This window comes from Gallus gallus, chromosome 2 (genome assembly GCF_016699485.2).
Source record: "Gallus gallus isolate bGalGal1 chromosome 2, bGalGal1.mat.broiler.GRCg7b, whole genome shotgun sequence".
NCBI classification, from domain to species: domain Eukaryota; kingdom Metazoa; phylum Chordata; class Aves; order Galliformes; family Phasianidae; genus Gallus; species Gallus gallus.
In genome coordinates this window covers 19,840,708-19,860,140 of record NC_052533.1, presented here as the reverse complement: position 1 = coordinate 19,860,140, position 19,433 = coordinate 19,840,708, and the positions used below count along the sequence as shown (strand labels likewise).

Genomic DNA, 19,433 nt, shown 5'->3' with positions numbered 1-19,433 from the left:
ACATTTAATTTTTGCCAATACAGCTTCTCTTCTGCATAACACAGTCCTGGGAGTGAAATAACTTCCTTTAGATTCTGTTTCCTAATCGGTTATATTATTGCAGAAGCAAAGATGAAGGATAAGGAAGCTTTCAGATGAAGCTATAAGGAACTAAAAAGGGTTGGCAGGAGATTTTTTCAAGACAACTACTGTAAATAATTTCTCTAAAAGTCACCATTTTTTTTTTTCTTATTTTTCACTTTGAGGGTTACTGAATATTGGAATAGGTTGTTCAGAGAGGTTTTGGAGTGACTGCCCCTGAGGACGTTCAAAATTCAACTGGCCACATTCTTGGTCAGCCTGCTCTATCTGATCCTGCTTGAGTGGTGGGAAACCCCTTACAACCTCAGTGCCTCTGCAGTTTTCTGATGCTGCTATCATGAATCATCACTGATGTTAAGACTGGAAAGATCTTTTCCTTAGAAAGGCAAAATTTCTAAGGAGAACAATCTGGTATGCTAAACTATGTTATGAGAGCATATTTCTGCAAGGTGGTGATTCATTTTTAATGGAAGAGTACTCTAAGTTTCTACACCATCAGCTCCTTTTCTCCCTCCTTTCCCAAATTAACTAATTTGCAGAACAAATAAATTACACCCTTTAAAGTGAGAAAACAAAACAAAGCATTACCTCCAAACTACTGGCTTTAGGGAGATACAAGAATACCACTCACCTTAAAAGAAGGAAAAGAATAACATAAAGGAATATCATAGCATTTCTTTAACTTCCTCCTCCTCAAGAGGAGGGTATGGCGGGGCATCCTTGGAGCGACTGCTGCAGAGAAAAGGTGCATAGAAGCGTGCTTTGCTGTTTGAAAGCATCATCCATTACAGGGACTGCTTGCCTTTCAAAGTTTTGGCTAAGCAGTAACCAGAGAGCTCTATTCATACTTTACCTAGCAATGAATTTGAAGAGCAAATATACACCACTCCAAAAATAACTGATCTACAGTGTATGCTGTACTAGACTATATACCGGGCAGTATGTTTCTGCCCTAAAAGTAACTTGCAACCTTGCAAATCCAACCTTCAGTACTGGAATCAAAGCGCAGTCTGAATCCTCGGGCGTTTATCGATCCATCAGCAACAAACTTGACATAAGCAAAACTGTCAGAGGTATCCACAGCATCAGGGAGAGTGTTACCACAGTACCTGCCCAACAAATTTCCTGTAAAAATCAAATACAGAAATATAATTTTTTATCAAATATGTTATTTCTACTTCCAGTCATACTGAAGGACCACATTAAGTAAACTAGTAAAATCAGTCTACTGCTGGGAAATTGCTGGGAAAGGTTTTGTTTGCTTTTCTTTCAGCAAGCAAGGCAGACAGGAGCAAACACTGTACATTCAAAAGGGATACTATATGCCCAATGGGGAATGCTTTCAGGAACCTCTGGGTAAGGTTTCTCAGCATTACTAGGAAAGAGAGGACAAACAGTGAAAAAACTCTCAGACCAGAAGCATTGTATTCTCGGATCTCCACAAAGTCACTTGCACATTCAGAGGTGTTTTGAATATCCAGGTCTTCCAGTGTGATGGTAAGATAATGGCCCCTGGGCCCCTGCAGAAACCATTCGCACAGCAGGTTGTCTGGATAGTGAAGGTCAGGATATCCCACGCTTTCAATGACTCCAGTCCGTCCTGCCACTGTACCGCCACAGGGAGCTGCAAAAGCAAGAACACTGCTCGGATGATTGAAGGAGCTCAGAGAGATGAGCTGTTTTTTAGAAGAAAGCTCAAGACCTAAAGCTGAGGCACAAGCAACTTATTCTGTAGCTGTGGTAATACACTGAGAATTGTTTTCTGACCAAAAATATTCCACATTTTCTTTTTAATTCAACCAGTCAAATTTGTTTTGTTTGTCACATGCACCACTTCCATTGCAAGCACCCCTTCCTATCTGCCTGTCTCTCATTAATTTGAATAAACTCACAGACTTCAGGGACCATGTCTAATCTCTACCCATATCCATATTTACTAGAAAATCCAGTTCTTCTGAAAAAGATTAAAAAAAAAAATCTCACCTTCAATGTATGAAAATCTGTATCAAATATTCATAAATAAACTTAGTTTCCTAGAAGTGGGTCTAAATGTTTTGTTACTGGCAAAAAGTAATTACTGCTTTGTGTTCAAAGCTACGATTCAGATTCCTCTTCTCTTTCCTGCTGCCCCTTCCTGTTTAGATACCACTCTTTGTGCTATCTTTCTTATCCTATCTTTCTTTTCCACTCCATTGTTGCACTGTCCTTGTTTGTCTAGCAGCATTATTCTACACTGACTTATATTGCACTGAGAAGCTTCTGATTGGTTCTTCTGCTAACTCTCTGCTATTCTTTACATTCCCCATCAGATTTCTGCTTATGAAGGTGACGGTAATTTTGCATACTGAAAATTAACTCATGCTGCATGACTTTATCCACCTCAACATTATGCTACTGCCCCTTTGATAACTGTCTTTGATGAGAGGTTACTCAGTCTTTATTTTCACTGCTGCAGATCTGTTATCAGTTTCCTATTCATGTTTCCATAATTTCCATCTCTTGCTAGGTCTAGAACATGCTGATGTTAATCCATATGATGACTCTGATATCATAGCACTAACACTAATTGGAAGAAGCAAGTGTCTGCCAGTCTAACTCTTATGCATGGTTTATGTTCCATTTAAAAAGCCTGGTAATTGAGACCAAAATCTTCCCCAGAATGAGAGAAATTGACAAATGGAAGTATTACCAATTGAATATTTAGCATTAAATCCCACGTGGGTGCTACTGCTGTCAGATCTGAATCTCAGGTACATGACAGCTCCCGAGGATCTCTGTGAGCCTGGCAACAAACTCCCACAAAGCTTGGCAAGAACAGGGGCACTCGAGTCAGCACCGTTACGTAGCTCTAGGTAACTTGAAGTGCAACTAGAAGAAGAGAGAATTTTTTGTTCAGTGTATAGCAGTAATTGTTATAACCCTTTACATAAGTGTGCAAAGCCACAAATCTGTAGTAAATCTGATCAGTTTCCATGCACCATGACCAGGACAGAATCAACAAGTTAATAATCAATGATAGTCATCCAGTATTTGAATCAAGAGAAGTGCTAGAAACACTGAGAAAGATTCATTCAAACCCAGCCCATAATCAGATCAAATCCGACAAAAGTGCATCCTTGGGAGGTTATAAAGTCAGTAAAGTAGTCATGACCATCTTTAACATGCATTTTTTTGGCAGCATTCAGCTATTAAGTCTCTTTGATGATCAATAACTTAAAGAACAGACATAACACCAATGAAAGGAATAAAAATTCAAATCTGGGGATATACATAGGTGGGCATAAAAAGACCTAAAACACCTTAAACCAACGGCTTTGCCTTCAGAATGATGCAGCAGCCTGCAGAAGACATCCTGGGAACTCAGAAAGAATTTTTTTCTGAATATGGCCTCACAAGTGAGGGCTGTTTTTGGTGTATACTGGCCTATCTCCAAATCAATGAAGTTACATCACCTGGAAACTAGGCCTTGTTTCATGCTTCAGGGATGCAGAACATGTTGACTCACTGAAAATCAGCAGACAGGTGGTGGCAATCGATTGAATTTAAAACTAGTTGATAGTCACGATGCAAATCTGAAAATGAAAAGACTCAAGGGCAAAGATTTTACAGAAAACACCTTTTAGGTATGGATGCCTCCTCTCTGTCTGCAGTATTTATCTGTATCATCGACTGCAGTGTATACCAGTGACTCAATAGCTTCAATGATCTCTCTTAAATATTTCCTCATCATTTTTGATTGCAAAAATGGAAGTGTGCTCTAGGAGGAATTAGAGAAAGTAACAGGGAAAGAAAAATTAGGATGAAGTCTTTGAAGAAACGCAGGCAAAATAATGTGGATATATACTTTGGTGAAGGTTCAATGTAAAACTGATCTTCAAATTGCAGTTCTACTGCATGTCCATTAGGAGCAGTTATGGTCCAGACACAGTCAGCATGCGAGGGGTAATTGTTCGGATAGTTGGGGGAAGATGTATATCCACTGGGGTTGAAATCACTGATATAAATATTCCCTCCACAAGCTGGGAAAGAAAAGATTGCCAATAAAAAAACAACATGTTAAGGAAATGGGTGAGGCATCGAAAATATGAGTCATCACTGTATTCCAACAGTTTTCTTTCAGTGTCATATAGCTACGTCAAAACTGAATGTTTTTCACTGCTTGCTGTAGGAAATCATTTCAATGCAGTAGAATCCTATGTTTCTGTGCTACTGTTTACCTAGTTCTCAATTCCAAATGTTCTGGTCCTTAAATTAAACCGCTCTTAAGTCTTCCTTAGTTTGGCTTCTTAGCCAAGCACAAAACAGGCTTCTTGCCTTGTTCCTATCCCAGTTCTCAAAGGAAGAAAAGCCAACAGATCAGAGGCATCATTGCTACTCTGAATCATTTCCTACATCAGCTTTCCAAATGTCAAAATGATTGAAATGCCTGTTTAATGTAATAATTAATGCATGAGAAATGCCAGTCAGAGCAAACATGAGGATTAGTTCTGGTCCTTTATCCTACACAAATACCTTCATTTTGGTCAGAAGCTTTCTGTCAAAAAAGAAAAGAAAAAGAAAAAGAAAAAGAAAAAGAAAAAGAAAAAGAAAAAGAAAAAGAAAAAGAAAAAGAAAAAGAAAAAGAAAAAGAAAAAGAAAAAGAAAAAGAAAAAGAAAAAGAAAAAGAAAAAGAAAAGAAAAGAAAAGAAAAGAAAAGAAAAGAAAAGAAAAGAAAAGAAAAGAAAAGAAAAGAAAAGAAAAGAAAAGAAAAGAAGAGGGCTATTGCAACAATTCTGGTAAACACAGAGTTTTAGTTAAGCTTTCTAAACAGTAGAAACACTACTGTACAGCTTCACCCAATTCTCTTTATGAATTCCCTACAGAAATGCTAGCAATGATTCTTTGTGGCAACAGGGAAAAGTAGGCAGAAAACAAGAAAACAAGCACTTAAAAGTTTGAGTACATTGACAGGTTGCCTTAGTTGTGTTACACTAATTAACAGAAGGCCTCCCGGTGTCCCAGGTGGCGTCTGTCACAAATACAGTGGAATAACTGCAAATGTCAAATCCCCATTTTACCCCTGGAACCCATCTTCATTTTATTTCATTCTTTGAAAAATGTTAGCTCTGGCAGGGAATGCTATTTTCTCAGCTGAGAGAAAAACTTGTGAGAAATGTTATCACCTTTCTAGTCATACTAGACTACATCATTCTTGACATAGCAGTTGCAGTGGGCAGTGAATGTTTAAATTAATGTTGTTTCCAGGTTTTTTTTCCTCCCCTTTCTGCATGAATTATGAACATCTCTCCTTAATTTCAGAGGCTACTTCCCAATCAAAGGTTTCCCTGCCCCCAAGATAATTTTACTTTAACATCTACAGTTTCAATAAGCCACATCTGGTTGTCTTTACAAAGGAGAAATTCGAGAATAAGATCAGAAGTCACACACTAACGAAAAAAGGAGGACATTTTTGCAGACATCTGATTTTACTGACTTACATTCTGTCTGGGCTTGGATTTATAACAAAAACCCTCTTTAAGAGGAGAAATTGCAGTTTATATCTATTGAGTTACGGAACTCATGCTCATTTGCTAGACTTACCTAGACTCTTAGCCTCATATTTCAGTTTGAATCCTTGACCCTCATTCCTGCTGTCAGAAATGAAGTGGACAAAAAGCTGATTGTCTGTGGTGTACATGGTAGAGATGGGGCTGCTTCCACAAAAGCGTCCATTTCCCCTTCCAGATACCAAGGGTGGGGCAGAAGCATCTAGCCCATTCTTAAGCTAGAAGAAAAAAAATTGCTGAAGTCACACAAGCCTCGAGCACAGTCCATCTCAATACTTCCATCCACAGAGAACAACAATAACCTAGTGTTAAATTAATGCACAGCAATAAATAAGACAGAGTAATAATCTCTGTGGTATTTCAATTTGTTATTTCCACCTCTCATGAACCTGGGCTGTCTCACTGCTACTAAAATCTGTAAGAGTCAGAAGCTTTTAATACTTTTGAGAATTTAGGACTTTGCTAATAACCTCACCTCTACGTAATCACCAGAGTTGCAGGAAGCATCCTCACTCTTAACCTGAAAAGGTTGTTCAAAATGGACGGTTATGATATATCCAGAGGTTACCAGTACATGCCAGGAACAATTCAGATTAGGAGTGTACTCCTGAGGGTAGCTGGGGGATGTGATCACACCCCTGTCTGCATGCAAATAGCCTCCACAGCCTGAGAAAAAGGAGTGGAAGCAAAGAGGAAAATATTAGTGTCAACTATTCAAATATTGATTCAGAAGAAAAGAAAACAAGTGTCTCCTACAGGGAAGTTATTACAGGTAAAAGCAAATGTTGAAGCAAATGTTTGACAAGTTGAGGGCCATAGAGCAATGCACAAAATGAAGGATCTCCCAAATACAATTTAGTAGATTGCAAGATGACACACACCAAACATCTTGACATTGAAACTCAGTTCTCAGACTTAACAGACAAGTAAGCAAACAGCTATGCCATGGACCTCTCATGGAATGACTCTCACGATGTCTGAGTTTATTGCTTTTAGCATAGACTAAACCACAGTCACCTACTCAAGCTGGCGGTAAAAAAAACCTTCTCCCAGCTGTCCATTATCATAACACCTTCCTTGGTGCCTCAGCCTGTTCAGGAATCAGTTATCAGCCGTGGGTACATGTGGGAAGGGTGTCACTGCAAACTGCTGACATTCCTGCAAGAACTCATATACTCTCAATCTCTCTTTTTTTTTTTTTTTTTTTTTTTTTTGTCTGTGCGTTGAGTCATTTACTTCCCTCTCTTAGTTGGGTATTCTTTCTCTTTCGCCTTCCAAGTAAGCTGTTACAATCTTTTACATATACACATGTTTACTTCTGGAAAGTGACCACTCTGGTTGAATCATGCTTAGTTGCCTCACATTGTTGAGCAAATAGCACATATTACCTTTGCAGAGTCAGAGATTTTTTAATGTATGTTTGTGAGAACTGGATAATCGATCTCTGTGATCAACTGCATAGATCGTAGACAGATGATAAAAATGCCATCCTTAGTCTTTTCTTTCTAACTCAGTTGTTAACAGCAAGGCAGAAATTTATCTGGGAAAGAAGAGAAACAGATCTTACTTTTGTGATATGAGGCATTAAATCCAGCTCCAGTGACACTTCCATCTGACACGAAGCGAATGAACATTGTCTCTCCAGTTGATCTTACTGGCCCAGGAGGTTCTCGTCCACATATAGTAGCTAGCAATGGAGAAAGACCATTGTCTCCTGAAATCAAAAGAAGAAAATGTAATAATTAATAATTAAAATCAGTTCACTTCGCCTTTTTTGTTTGCTGTGGCTTTCCCATTTTCAGGCAGGTGTTTTTAAAAATTTTTAATCCCTCACAGACAGAGAAATATTTTTATAGATGACCAAACATTTTGCCACGCTTTGCTAGTTTTGTTTTAATTAGTAAAATGTCTCAGTCTAGAAGAATGATACTGATGTAGATGCTGCTTCCATTGCTAGATTACTTATGTTCAAGACACAGGTCCTAAGACCTTCAGTGTTTTGTTCATGCTATTGGGCTATGGCAAGATTGGCTTCTTACCATCTTGGATAGTAAGTCTGTCATAGTAGCATGAACTGTGGGATTCAATGTCCAGGGCCAGGATGTTAAACTCCACAGTGGACCCAGGAGCTCTGATAAGCCATACACAGTCAGCAAAATTTCTGTAATTCAAGGGCCAGCCTGGCGAGTAGAGGAATGAAGGTGTTTCTTCACTTGTCACAGTCCCTCCACATGCACCTATAATGTACAAGAAGACAAAAATGTAAGCATCCTCTTTTTAAACTGAACATTTCATTTAATTTGACAGACCTTGTGTTAAGAACAATGGGCACCCAATGATAGGGTGTATACTCACAGGAAAGGATTTCTTCAGACACTGCTTCAGTTTGGACTAGGACTACAAAACCCAAAATCCAGAACTATAAGAATTATGCATACGTACATTTTACTATGAAGAATATTTACAAAAGTACATAAAAGGATCTACCACAATTTAACAGAGACTGTACTTCAGAAAGGAATTTAGACCTTCTTCAACTGAAATGCTTTTCTTTCTCTTCTCCTAAAGTTTCAGCTTTAAGTTTCAGGCAAGATGGAGCTCTGTCAGAGATGTATGGTTGTTCAGTGCTCTCCCAGAATACAAAACATAAAAAAATACATGCTGCCACTATGCTGTAGAGCCCCAGGGATCCCTAGAAATTTGTCTTTGAATTTAGAAAGACACTGCACTATGTCCCAGACAGTCTTAACATTCTCTTGCCAAACTTGCACGGAGAAAACCAATGGTACAATGTACAAATTTCCTATCCTGTCAGGAGTTATTTCTCAAAAAGTTTCATGATCAGACCAAACATATTCTCTCTAAGAGATGTAGTGTAGCATAAAGCTTCGGATCATAATGGCCAGTGGTTTAAGACTGGTATTTCAAGAGAGATACTTTTCCCATGAATGCATGTAACACATTTAGCTTTCATCAATTAGAAGTATCAAGAAAAATGACCTTCTGTCTACGTGCTTATTGTTAAAGCACTATAAAATAGTGTACTTGAGAGTCCTTATTAATACCTTAATATGACTATTACAGTGTTTAATTAAAATATCAACGAAAACTCTCTACCAGTTAATAGTGAGGGCTTCTCCTTGTGGGGAAGATCGGTTTGGAGCTTTTCTTTTGTTGTTGTTGCAGTTCTATTTTTAAGTAAAGCATAACATATTACTGACTAGATCACTTTTAACCACATAGCACACTGAAGACTCACCTCTAGCTATTGTGCGTGTGGGAGCAGAAGGCTCCATTGCATACCACTCTAAAAGAAAGCCTCTTCCAGTCACAGATGAATCTGACTGGAACTGTATTGTCAATGTGCTGCCAGAGGATGCAAAAGAAGCTGGATCTGCACCACAGTATGTTGCAATAGGACGAGAATGAATGGTGGGACCATCATATACCTGCAATGAGAAAAAGACAGTGATGGTGTCATTCCTCACAGAGGAAGATTTTTATCTTCCTCCTACACAGAAAGTCTCTAAGGAGAAAATTACCCTCTTTAAATGAGCAAGTAGGACTTGGATGGTCTTTCATCAGAATCCAGTTAGAGAGAAATCCCTCTTACTAAGAGGGAACAATATCTCCCCTACCTTTGTATACTGTTAGATTAAAAAGCTTTCATGGAAGAAAGATCTGAATGGAACCCACCAAACTAAACTCTTTCCCTATCACAGGGCTACTCTCTGGGGATGCTGACCTGCCTCCCATGTGAAAATAAGTCCATGAGTACAACTTCGTTTCTTGCTGAGAAAAAAAAAAAATACCATGTACCAGAAAAGAAAGATACTCTTCAGTTGGTTTGTTGGTTTGTTCTTTTTCCCAAGGAAAACTTACATTTCAAATTCTGTCAAATAAATCCATAACATATTTCCATGTATTTATTAGCTAAATTCTTGGCTAGTTACAAGATGGTTCTCTTTTGCTGCTTTTCAAATCTATTTTTATTCTTGTCCTCTTTCTCCCAGTAAAAAATGTTCAGTAGAGAAAGGCGGGAAATACAAACAAACATTAACATTAGACTGAAGATCTAACCCTTGAGTCAGACCCTGGAGTAGCCGACTGGATGTCAGCTGAGTTAAGAAACTCATTTTGCTCTCAGAGGGATGGACAAAGAAAGACATGCTGAATTAGAATGAAGAAGATGCCATTAAAATCTGACATGAGATGAAGGAAAAAGCTCCATTTCCTTTCTGAATCAATTGCTCCATTTTGCTTTGCACTCTGCTTACTTTGCTTTTTAGCCTGAAAAAAGTTGTCTGTATTCTAGGAGGAAGAGATAAACAAGAATAGGTAACTTCCCACTGCCAAAAGCATATTATTGATCCAGAGACAAAAAGAGGTGCACAAGTAAGGGATTGTTCCTGGTAGGTTTTTAAAATAACCTAATTTTATAGGAATTGAGATGGCCATTATGGACTTATTTTTAATAAGTATCTCTTCCTATACCTTATTGATATTATTATAATTATTGAAAAGATAACATGGCAAAACCAATGAGTCCCAATCAGATCCTTGGAAATTCTGCTTATACGTAAGTTCCTCTATTCATCATTTTCATCAAAAATAACCAAAGCTTAAAAACTTCTTACAATGAAATCACCTTTAGCTTGTCGTAGTAGCATCTGTAATGATTTTCAATATCCATCTCCAGGATACGGCCATGGATAACTTGTGATGCATTGGTACTTATCCTCCACTGGTAATTCGAATTGTGAGGGTAGCTTCTGGGCCACTGTGGTGAAGCTATTTGTCCTCTGTTTCCCACAATGTCATTTCCATACACTGAAAAACAAGAGACAATTATTGCCTCTACTTCACATAGATTAAAAGCATTGGACTCCAGCCTAGAATATAGCTTTCATGACTTCAGTTGACCTGACTTAACTTACTTAGGCCTAGATAGTGCTACGAGGCTCAGATTTCTGTCTCAGCCCTTGGACACACACCTACTTATTTTCTTGCTGTAGGGATACAGTGTGCCCTTATCTCAAGAAAATCACCCATTTCAGCCATATGGCTCTACATGTAGGGAAGATGGGAATGTAGCATAGCTAAATTCTCTCCTCATTATTGGACCTAGATGATCTTTAAGGTCTCTTCCAACCTAAGCCATTCTATGACTCCATGATTCTCATCCTACCTACTTCATGTTCATTTCTTCCTAAGAAACATTAAATAACAAAATGTTGTGGTTTTTTTTCCCATGGAGCTTTTGTTTCTGAAAAGGTAACACGATCAATTAAAAAAAAAATCTTCTGCCATAAAAAAGATAGAATTTAATGTCTAATCCGTTCGATTATGGTATATCTAGTATATTTACATACACACAAGTTTAGTAGATATTTCACAACATATTTTGAGTGAATTCACAACCCTGATGATATCAATGAACATTTTCTAATGGACTTTGCAAGGTCAAAAATTGGCACTTTTTTGAATCATTTTGGAAGTGTTATGAAACAATATTCAACTAAATGGCATTTACTTACAGTGTGAGAATGTGGCCCTGAAGCCAACATCAGTGCCTGAGCTGTCTGAGACAAATTTAACCCACAGGATATGCCCAACAGTAGATGTATAATTTGAAGGTAAGGAGTCTCCACAGAATTTTCCTGCCAGCGTGCCAGTAGCATTCCCTTCACGAATTTCCAGGTAATCTTTGGTGCAGCCGCTACTAGATTCCACTTGAAATGCTCTGTTTTGACAGCAGCAGAAGAGCATTAGCAGACATATGACTGAAGCATACTTCAGAGTTTGCCCTGCCAGCCTACAAATCCCCCTGTAGCTGTTATCCTACCATATGAAGTGGACAGTAATCCTCCTGAACTCACTCATCACCTGGTGGTGCTGCTGACCCCAGGCTTGGTCCCTTCTGCTCCCTTCTTTCATGACAGAGCTTCAGTTTGCAAAGTTAAAATTTTAAGAGTTCTCAAACCTTTTTTAATATTAGTGGGTTCTCCATCAACCAGCATGAAACACAGAAAGCCCTGATATAAAAAAGAGATTTCCTAGTCAGACTTCAACAACTCTTGGGTGCAGAAAATACCTTTGACCTTAAAATTAGTTTGTAGCCTCTGTATGTGTGCACTATTTCAGTTTATTCTCTGGTGAGAAAACAATTTCCAGAGGCCTAGATTCATTTGTTGTTCACATCTCAGAGCTCAGAAGTCCCTTTTCTCCAGAATTATTAAATATTACTGCTTCTCTGATCTCTCTGTGTTTCACGTAGCTGGTTCTGAGTAAGAATTACTCTAAACTCTTCTTAATCAATTTTTACCTTAGAAAAGGGATAGGATTTAGTAACTGAATGCTAAATTCTTAATTATTGCACTGCACTGAATGCTAAACTCATTCTAAAAATCATTACCTATTATTCTAAGTGAAGTGCTTTGATTCAATCCAATATACTTTCCAATATATGGCAATGAATCTATAGTAAAGATTCCAGAGAGTGCCTCTTACAGCTCATGCTCTAAAATATTTGTGCTTTCTGACTTTCTGGTAACAATAACTCCCCTTCAGTGCTGAATACAGCCATATGTGTTCAGAATGCAGATGTTATTAAATGGCTCCAATCACTCGTGGATATTATTCAGACAAATTTAACGCCAAATCTCAAATTGCAAGACAGGCATTTCTATTCAGACTGAGCTGAAGAAAATGCATACTTCATGCCAGCAAAACTTTATAAAACTCTGATATTAAGTTAAATAAAATAAATAGTTCTTTCTAACATGACTCCATGCTTTACAGTATTTTCAGCTTGTTTTTCAACTACATGTAACTGTAGAAAAAGTGTCTGTATCTATTAAATACCACTTTATGTATCTGAATATATGGTTTGTTGATAGTTTCTACTTTATGCTAGATATCTGTTTTTGTTCTGAAAACTTGTTATTCATTATGTTGCAGGAAATATTTTGGAAAATGTTTTCATTTAAGCTGTAGTGCTTATTCTCTGCTTCAGGGAGTAAAAGAGGTATATACTGTCCTTTTCACTGCATTAATGAATCAGTATGGGCTTAGCAAATTGTACTTTATGCAGTCAGCAAGTTATTGGGTAAATTTTCCTTTTATCCTGGTTAACTGTAAATGCAAATTTGAAAACACTTTATATTTTTGCTGATCCCTGATAAGCTTTGCAAAGGGTCAGTGCTCTGTTTCTTGGCATCAGCCACTCTTTGATGCTGGGAAACAGAACGACTCAAAAATCCATATCATGGGTAAAAACCAAACTGACTCTCCCAGTAAAGGACTCCACATTGTTCTGTGGACCACACATACCTTTTCTGTCTCGAGTCTTCAAAGGAAAGTTTTCTGAAGGAAAAAGTTCCTTTGAGATACTATTTTGCTCCCTGTTGTACTTTCACTGCTATAATTGGTCTTACAGTTTGAGAAATTTTGAAGACTTTAATATAAATTCTTACATTACAATCTGTGGAGTATTTGGACTCTTTATATGCGTTAGCTGTACAATAAATACTACAATGAATCTGGTAGTGAGGAAATAGTAGGAATTTCCTTTCTAAAGAAAAGGTAGAATAGCACTGTATTTCCTCTTCTTGTTTTTATGTGAGTGAAAACAGGCTTCTGCAGCATTCCATGCTGCTCAAACAATAAAAAACCTATTTATATAACACTGTATATGCCTTAATATGGTAAGCAATGACTAAGAGAGAACACTGAATGCAAGCTGCCCCCAGCCACCGCTGTGTTCTCTTTCCAAGTGACTGTAGAAGCATGTTTCAGCTTTATCATCTGGTAATTACATTTCCTAATAAACACAGAGCATCCTTCCTTTAGCTCTGTTAGAGGGGCTGAATAATAACCCCTGGCAATGCATTTACGTGAAAGACAGCTGCAGCCGGTTGCCAGGGGAGCTGAGAATTGTCCAGACACACTCAGTGTTGAGTGGATACGACTCGGGATAGCCAGGGCTGTTGAAAGCTCCTCTGTCCATGTGGAAAGTACCTCCGCATGCTGCAACAAGAAGGAGACAGCTAAGGCTTGAGAATGATGACAGTATACAAATACCTTGATGGAGCCAGTGCATTTGCTAATCAAGAAAGCATTGTGTCTTGTCTTGTTGCTCTTTAACTTGCTGATATACTTTCCAAGACCTTATCCAACAAAAGGAAAGGTAACAGGGGATTACAACAGAGGGAATGTCAGAGAGCCAAAGAGATACAAGATACAGGCTTTCTCTTCAAAAATCAGAGGTATAAACTAGCAAAATCTGTCATATGGACTTACATGATGATGATGCAGCATAGGTGGCACGGAAGCCCCTGGTAGTAATGTTGTTGTTGGAAATGAAGTTGACCACCAAAGCATTACCAAAAGAAGTGACAGGATGTGGCATGTTAGTACCACAGTAACGGCCTGAAAGAGAACAAGCCAGAGTGAAAAAAGCAGCATTCAGCACGCAATTGCTTTTACTAATCTTACATTTAGGGTTAGTGCCTGACAGCAGCTAGGAGTAACACTGTTTGCTTATAACTGCAGTTGTCAGTTACATTCACATTGAATTGAAGTATCTCATTAGCAGAGAACACACTCTACTGGACTGTTTTATTTCAGTTTTTTTAAACTGAGAAAGAATTTGAACTGGGACCTCCTGCCCTCCAGGCACCCTAATCAATGGATATCCTGTCCTTGAGCTCTTGCATTCACTCTACCCAGAAATTACAGCATAATTTAAAAATATATACTTCCAAAACCAAATAAATCTGTCAGTAGTTTCCATTTCATTGAGTTTCTAATGCAAAAAAAAGAAGCAACTAATAACAGAAGAGTTCTCCTGTGACAGACTGTAATACAAGAATTAAGAATGTGAATCATGATCTAAAAGAAAGGCATCTGAGAGCAAAAAAAAAGGTAGCAGCCAGTGCCCTGCTCATCTTCCCAGGTGAAGTCTAAGGATAGGAGACGAGAAAAAGAATTCTGCTCTCAGTTACAAGCCATTTATATTGAATGCAACCCTTCTCCCATCAAGAAATTATATACAACAGTAGTGTAAAGGAGAACAGAATCAGTCACAGCTGTTCTTAATTTTCCAGGAAGGAAATTCGTGACAACTCTGGGGATATCTATGGCCAGGCCTGTCTCATGGCTTCCTAGCAGTGTAAGCATTGATTTTTCTTGCTCCAGGCTGCTCCTGTCACTTGAAAGTGATGTCTCTGGACAAACCATGGAAGAAGCTGTAGAAAAATCAGGAACAAGCAGAAATTCAGGTTTTCCAGGGTTTCAGGAAAATCCATTTATCCATTTCCTGTTCCCAGAAATCTGCAACTTTCTTCACGTGCGTTCAGTGTGACTTGTGAGTGGAGGTTACACTACATTTTTGTACAGTTAACCTAGATTTCACTTTAAACTGAATTGCTTGGTTTCCTATATTGTTCTGATGAAGAGGAAGGAAAAGGCAGCTGGAGCCAGGTACACACTGCACATTAGCAGAGCCTGGGAGGCCATGTTTTTCACACTGAAGTCTTATCTCTCCAGCTACAGTCTCCTCTGAGTAAACTGGCAATGGGAACTTCTTTTATCAGAAAAAAAAACATGAAACCACAGGACACTCACGAAAATCTGATTACCTTGAGTGTAGTCCAATACATGAGATAAAGAAGGAATAGGCATATTACCTTGAAGAGGAGCATCATAGTTATTCCCATCCAAAATCTCCACAAAATCCGTTGTACAGTTCTGTCTATTGTTTTCAATATCAAAATCAGTGAAGGACAGTGTGACGTGGTTGACTGGCAACAGAAAAGAATAAAAACTTAAAAAGGAGTTTGGCATTTCATGGAGAAATAATTATATGTAGACAAATGTACTCTTTTCTCCCTTGAAGTCAATCAGTTTCCATAAAGCATAACATCTGAACTAGTTTAATCCTTGGTATGTGGAGTGAATTTCTCAGAAGTACATCAGTGCTTACTGCAAAGAACCTGGTAAATCTGTTCATATTTCAGTACTTTCTAATACAATTAACATGATTAGCGTGGGATTTAACAGGCAGACATGAAACTAAATTTCCTAGCAGCTGAACAGTTCCGTTATATACTGAAAAAGTCTGCAAATACAGCATGGAAAATTTACACATGCTCAAAAACAAAACTTACTTCCACACATCTGTGACCTTCTGTCCCTTTGTGATCTATACAATAGATTTGGACAAAATGTGAACTGACGGTGCCCTGCTCCAGGCTTAGAAAGAGCTGGACCTTTCATCATTTTGTAACGTTCCACATACATCAACTGGACTAGTTAAAGGATCATTAACCACCCTCAGCTATATTTGTATGGAATTGGATTTTCCACACCCTCAGACTGCAGGCTACATCCTGAAAAAGAGGATTTCTGACTCAGGGTACTTTTGACTCTCATATTGCTTTGGCTTTTCTGATATGAACAAAGGTGAAGTCACAAATGGAAGAACAGTGGCTTTCCTCAACAATCACCCTCTGTGAGGAGAGTCAGTCCTGGCCTCAGAGCATCAATGAAGTTCAAATGGGTTGGAAAAAGAGGCTCATGATTTGGATGATAACTAAGGTTTCTCCTACCAAGTATGAATTTGACACAAATACTTTGCTTTTCACTGGGCTATAATTAATTAGTTAGAATAGGCTGAGGTGACAGACATGGACCCAGGCACTCATTCAGCGGGGTGCCACTGACTGGTATTCAACTACATAATCCATGTGTTGGACACTTTCGTGTCCCAATCCAGTCAATCAATTACAGTTGTCAATGTAGGTCCTCAGGATACAAAATAAAAAGTAAAACCACAGCAGGAGGCAAGAGCAGGAGACTTGGTGTCCTCAGTAAAAGCAGAGCAAGAACTCTATGCTCTGGTTTGCCATTGGCTAAATCTGTCCTGTACGTCTGTGTCCCGTAACACTGGGACTGGTATAACAACGCCATGTGTGGTTTGGAGCGGTCCTGGTGAAGGATGTCACTGCATACACAGACTACTTAACATGGATTGTTCTGACCTCTCGTACTGATGTAAATCAGGTGACAACAGTTACGTTTGACCTTTCAACCTAGAACCAAGAAATGGTCGTCTTTAAAAAATGTTCTATAGGCGAAGCACAGTTCTGATGACGTCCTTATCATGGATATCCATAACAACCCATGCCTAAAAAAAGTAGTGCTTATGTTCTGTTTTTTTGTTTAGTGTTTGCTTTGGCAAACTGATCTTCGTTTCATAACTTAGCAAAATAAACTTGTAAATGTGGTTGGAACCTTCTATGATTTTAATAACAATGGCTAGATATCAGATGAACAACTGAAATTCAGTAGTTGCTATTAAAAATAAACTTTCATTTTTTAATTATGTTACCAGGACACTACAACCCAGTTCTATTTATTTTTAAGAAATTTTATACCATGTAAATTTAATACTGTACATTAAAGATAATAACAGTATTTGATGGAAAATGCTTGGTGTCTTAGCATCAACTACAGATTTGTTTAAAAAGAGACATCTGAGGGCGTATGTATGTACAGGAGACCAGTTTATTTATATTCTTTTCCACTTGTATTTTAAATTGAAATTCCTCCATTACTTTTCTCATTATTTAATTATTATTTTTCTTTTTTTCCCTTTTTTTTTTTTTTGTTAACGTTGTAGATCTGATATACCACAACTCTAGCATGAAAAATCCAGACCAAAATAATCTCAGATAAACACAGGTGTCTTAAGTTTATATAAGTCCTTAGGTTTTCTCACAGAGGAATCCAACTTCACATAATATTTAACACCTCATTTATAATTTCAGCACTTGGGTCACAGTAAATCAGCCAAGATGACAAAGCTGTAAACTGTTTACCTCACAGTACCCTAAACTTTTTACAGTAAACTCTAATTTAGGATAAATTAGGAGAGCCACACTCTCTCCAACTATCAGGATGCAGAACTTCCTAGAGAAACAAGGGAGGAATTTTGTATTGTTATAACAGAAAAGAAGATGAGGATATTAGTCATCCAAGCTAACTATAAAAGATGTTTTCACTTACATGGTTCCTGAGCCTGAATAATCCAGCTGCAGTTCTGATTGTTTGGGTATTTGGCAGGATACAGAGGAGAGGAAATTGCTGCCCCAACTGAATCTGACTCTATGAAACTTCCGCACGCTTTAGAATAAAACACATACATACACATTTATACACAATTATTTGTATATACAAAACACACAGATTTTGTAGCAAAAATAAACGAATAAGAGGTAACATTCAACAGCAATGTTTTTATAGGGATAAAATTAATGACAGCAATTTGTAGAAAAAGAGACTTAAAGAATAGATCCCAGAACCTGATGTAGCTTCTTGACCCAAGTCCATAAATGATGTTGCACCTGGTTGACCTCCTGAGAAACCAGAATGACCTGGGAGCAGATCTCATCTTTATCAGTTCCTCATAGCCCAGAAGAGCAACCTTGGTGCCAAAACAACTTGATTTTGAGGTGGTCCAACCATACCCCCATTTATCTGGCCATTTGCCTGTATTGGCAACTAGGCAGGAAAAAAGTCCTAAGAAAATATGCAGAAACTTCCAATGCCTAAGGACAGCATCATATTTCATTAGCATTATCCTCTTGTGAGCTGCATCAACAAAATGGCATTTGTGTGAAATGCTGCACAAATGCAAGAGTGCGGCTGACTGCATCTTTGGCGAAGTGCTGAATGCTATCATGCCTAATTTCTAAGCATACTGACTCACTGCAAACCCTCCCAGTTCTGAGTTTATAGTGCAGAATGGAAAGTTAGGTACCAGAGACTGAGATCCATTCATCATGCGGTGCTGCCTAAAAAATCCAGCAGGAGATGGGATTTACAAGGTTTCACAGGAAAAAGGAAGCTGGTGTTTGTTAGACTTTGCAAGCCTGAACTCATGGACTTCATCAACAGCACTACACAAAATTGAATTATACCTATTCGATAAAAGGTAATTTTTTTTCCCCCAAAGAATCTAAGATGATCCTTAGATTTTAAAGTTTTTAATCCATAATTCGGAAAAATTCCATCCTGTTAAAGGTATACAGCTGTGCTAAAAGACTGTCTGTAATGCAAACCGATTGGTGACTAGTTAAATAAAAGCTAATGCAAATAAAGAAACTACCTTCACTAAAGCGAGCACTGAAGCCCCTGTGCTGGAAGGTTCTATCAGAGCGCAGCCGGACGTACATCTGATTCCTGGAGGATGTGATAGGAGAAGGATGTTGTGTCCCACAGAGTACTCTAAGAAGGGGTGCTTCATTGCTAGGACCATCAAAAACCTGTTATGAAAAGGTTAAATTAAGTACTAGGTTTTAATAGGCATTTTGAGAAGACCTTTATTTCACTCTCTCTTTTCTGTTTTATACACTTTGACCCTGACACAGCCCTGGCATGAACAGTGCAAACCACTTGCATATTGCCTGTCTTAATTCTATTCTATTCTTGATTCTAAAAATCAAGTATTTCAGGCTGAAACTACTGTAATGTTTATAACAAAAATGCATCATGTAACCATTTTCTCTGTGTGTATCCCGTATGGTGGCAACCCTCCATTAACAGTCTAGATAATCCCATACACATTTTTTTTCAGTTAATGTCTAACATGAGTTCCTATGTAGTTTTTGTTCAGTAAATCCCAAATCTTGCCTCCGAACAGGCATTTAAATTGGCTCTGACATGCAACTACTGCAACAGTACGAGCAATGGCTGTATGCAAAAAAAATAGACACTGGGTTTATGGCTTTTAGATACTTGTAC

General features: G+C 38.1%; 1 protein-coding gene across 4 annotated transcripts in view; it reads right to left on the bottom strand.

The window, feature by feature from the left end:
* CUBN (cubilin) overlaps positions 1 to 19,433 on the bottom strand; it is a 138,257-nt gene that overhangs the window by 41,633 nt on the left and 77,191 nt on the right. For all 4 annotated transcript variants that reach the window (XM_040695519.2, XM_001235155.7, XM_046934912.1 and 1 more), the window contains 16 exons: positions 18,799 to 18,955; positions 17,697 to 17,813; positions 15,317 to 15,430; positions 13,929 to 14,057; positions 13,523 to 13,655; positions 11,165 to 11,370; positions 10,276 to 10,457; positions 8,887 to 9,076; positions 7,667 to 7,864; positions 7,195 to 7,341; positions 6,103 to 6,293; positions 5,662 to 5,845; positions 3,926 to 4,100; positions 2,771 to 2,949; positions 1,496 to 1,705; positions 1,066 to 1,206 (listed from right to left, as the gene is read on the bottom strand). In XM_040695519.2, coding sequence (XP_040551453.1) covers positions 1,066 to 1,206; positions 1,496 to 1,705; positions 2,771 to 2,949; positions 3,926 to 4,100; positions 5,662 to 5,845; positions 6,103 to 6,293; positions 7,195 to 7,341; positions 7,667 to 7,864; positions 8,887 to 9,076; positions 10,276 to 10,457; positions 11,165 to 11,370; positions 13,523 to 13,655; positions 13,929 to 14,057; positions 15,317 to 15,430; positions 17,697 to 17,813; positions 18,799 to 18,955 — 2,653 coding nt within the window. The remainder of the gene's footprint in view (positions 1 to 1,065; positions 1,207 to 1,495; positions 1,706 to 2,770; positions 2,950 to 3,925; positions 4,101 to 5,661; positions 5,846 to 6,102; positions 6,294 to 7,194; positions 7,342 to 7,666; positions 7,865 to 8,886; positions 9,077 to 10,275; positions 10,458 to 11,164; positions 11,371 to 13,522; positions 13,656 to 13,928; positions 14,058 to 15,316; positions 15,431 to 17,696; positions 17,814 to 18,798; positions 18,956 to 19,433) is intronic.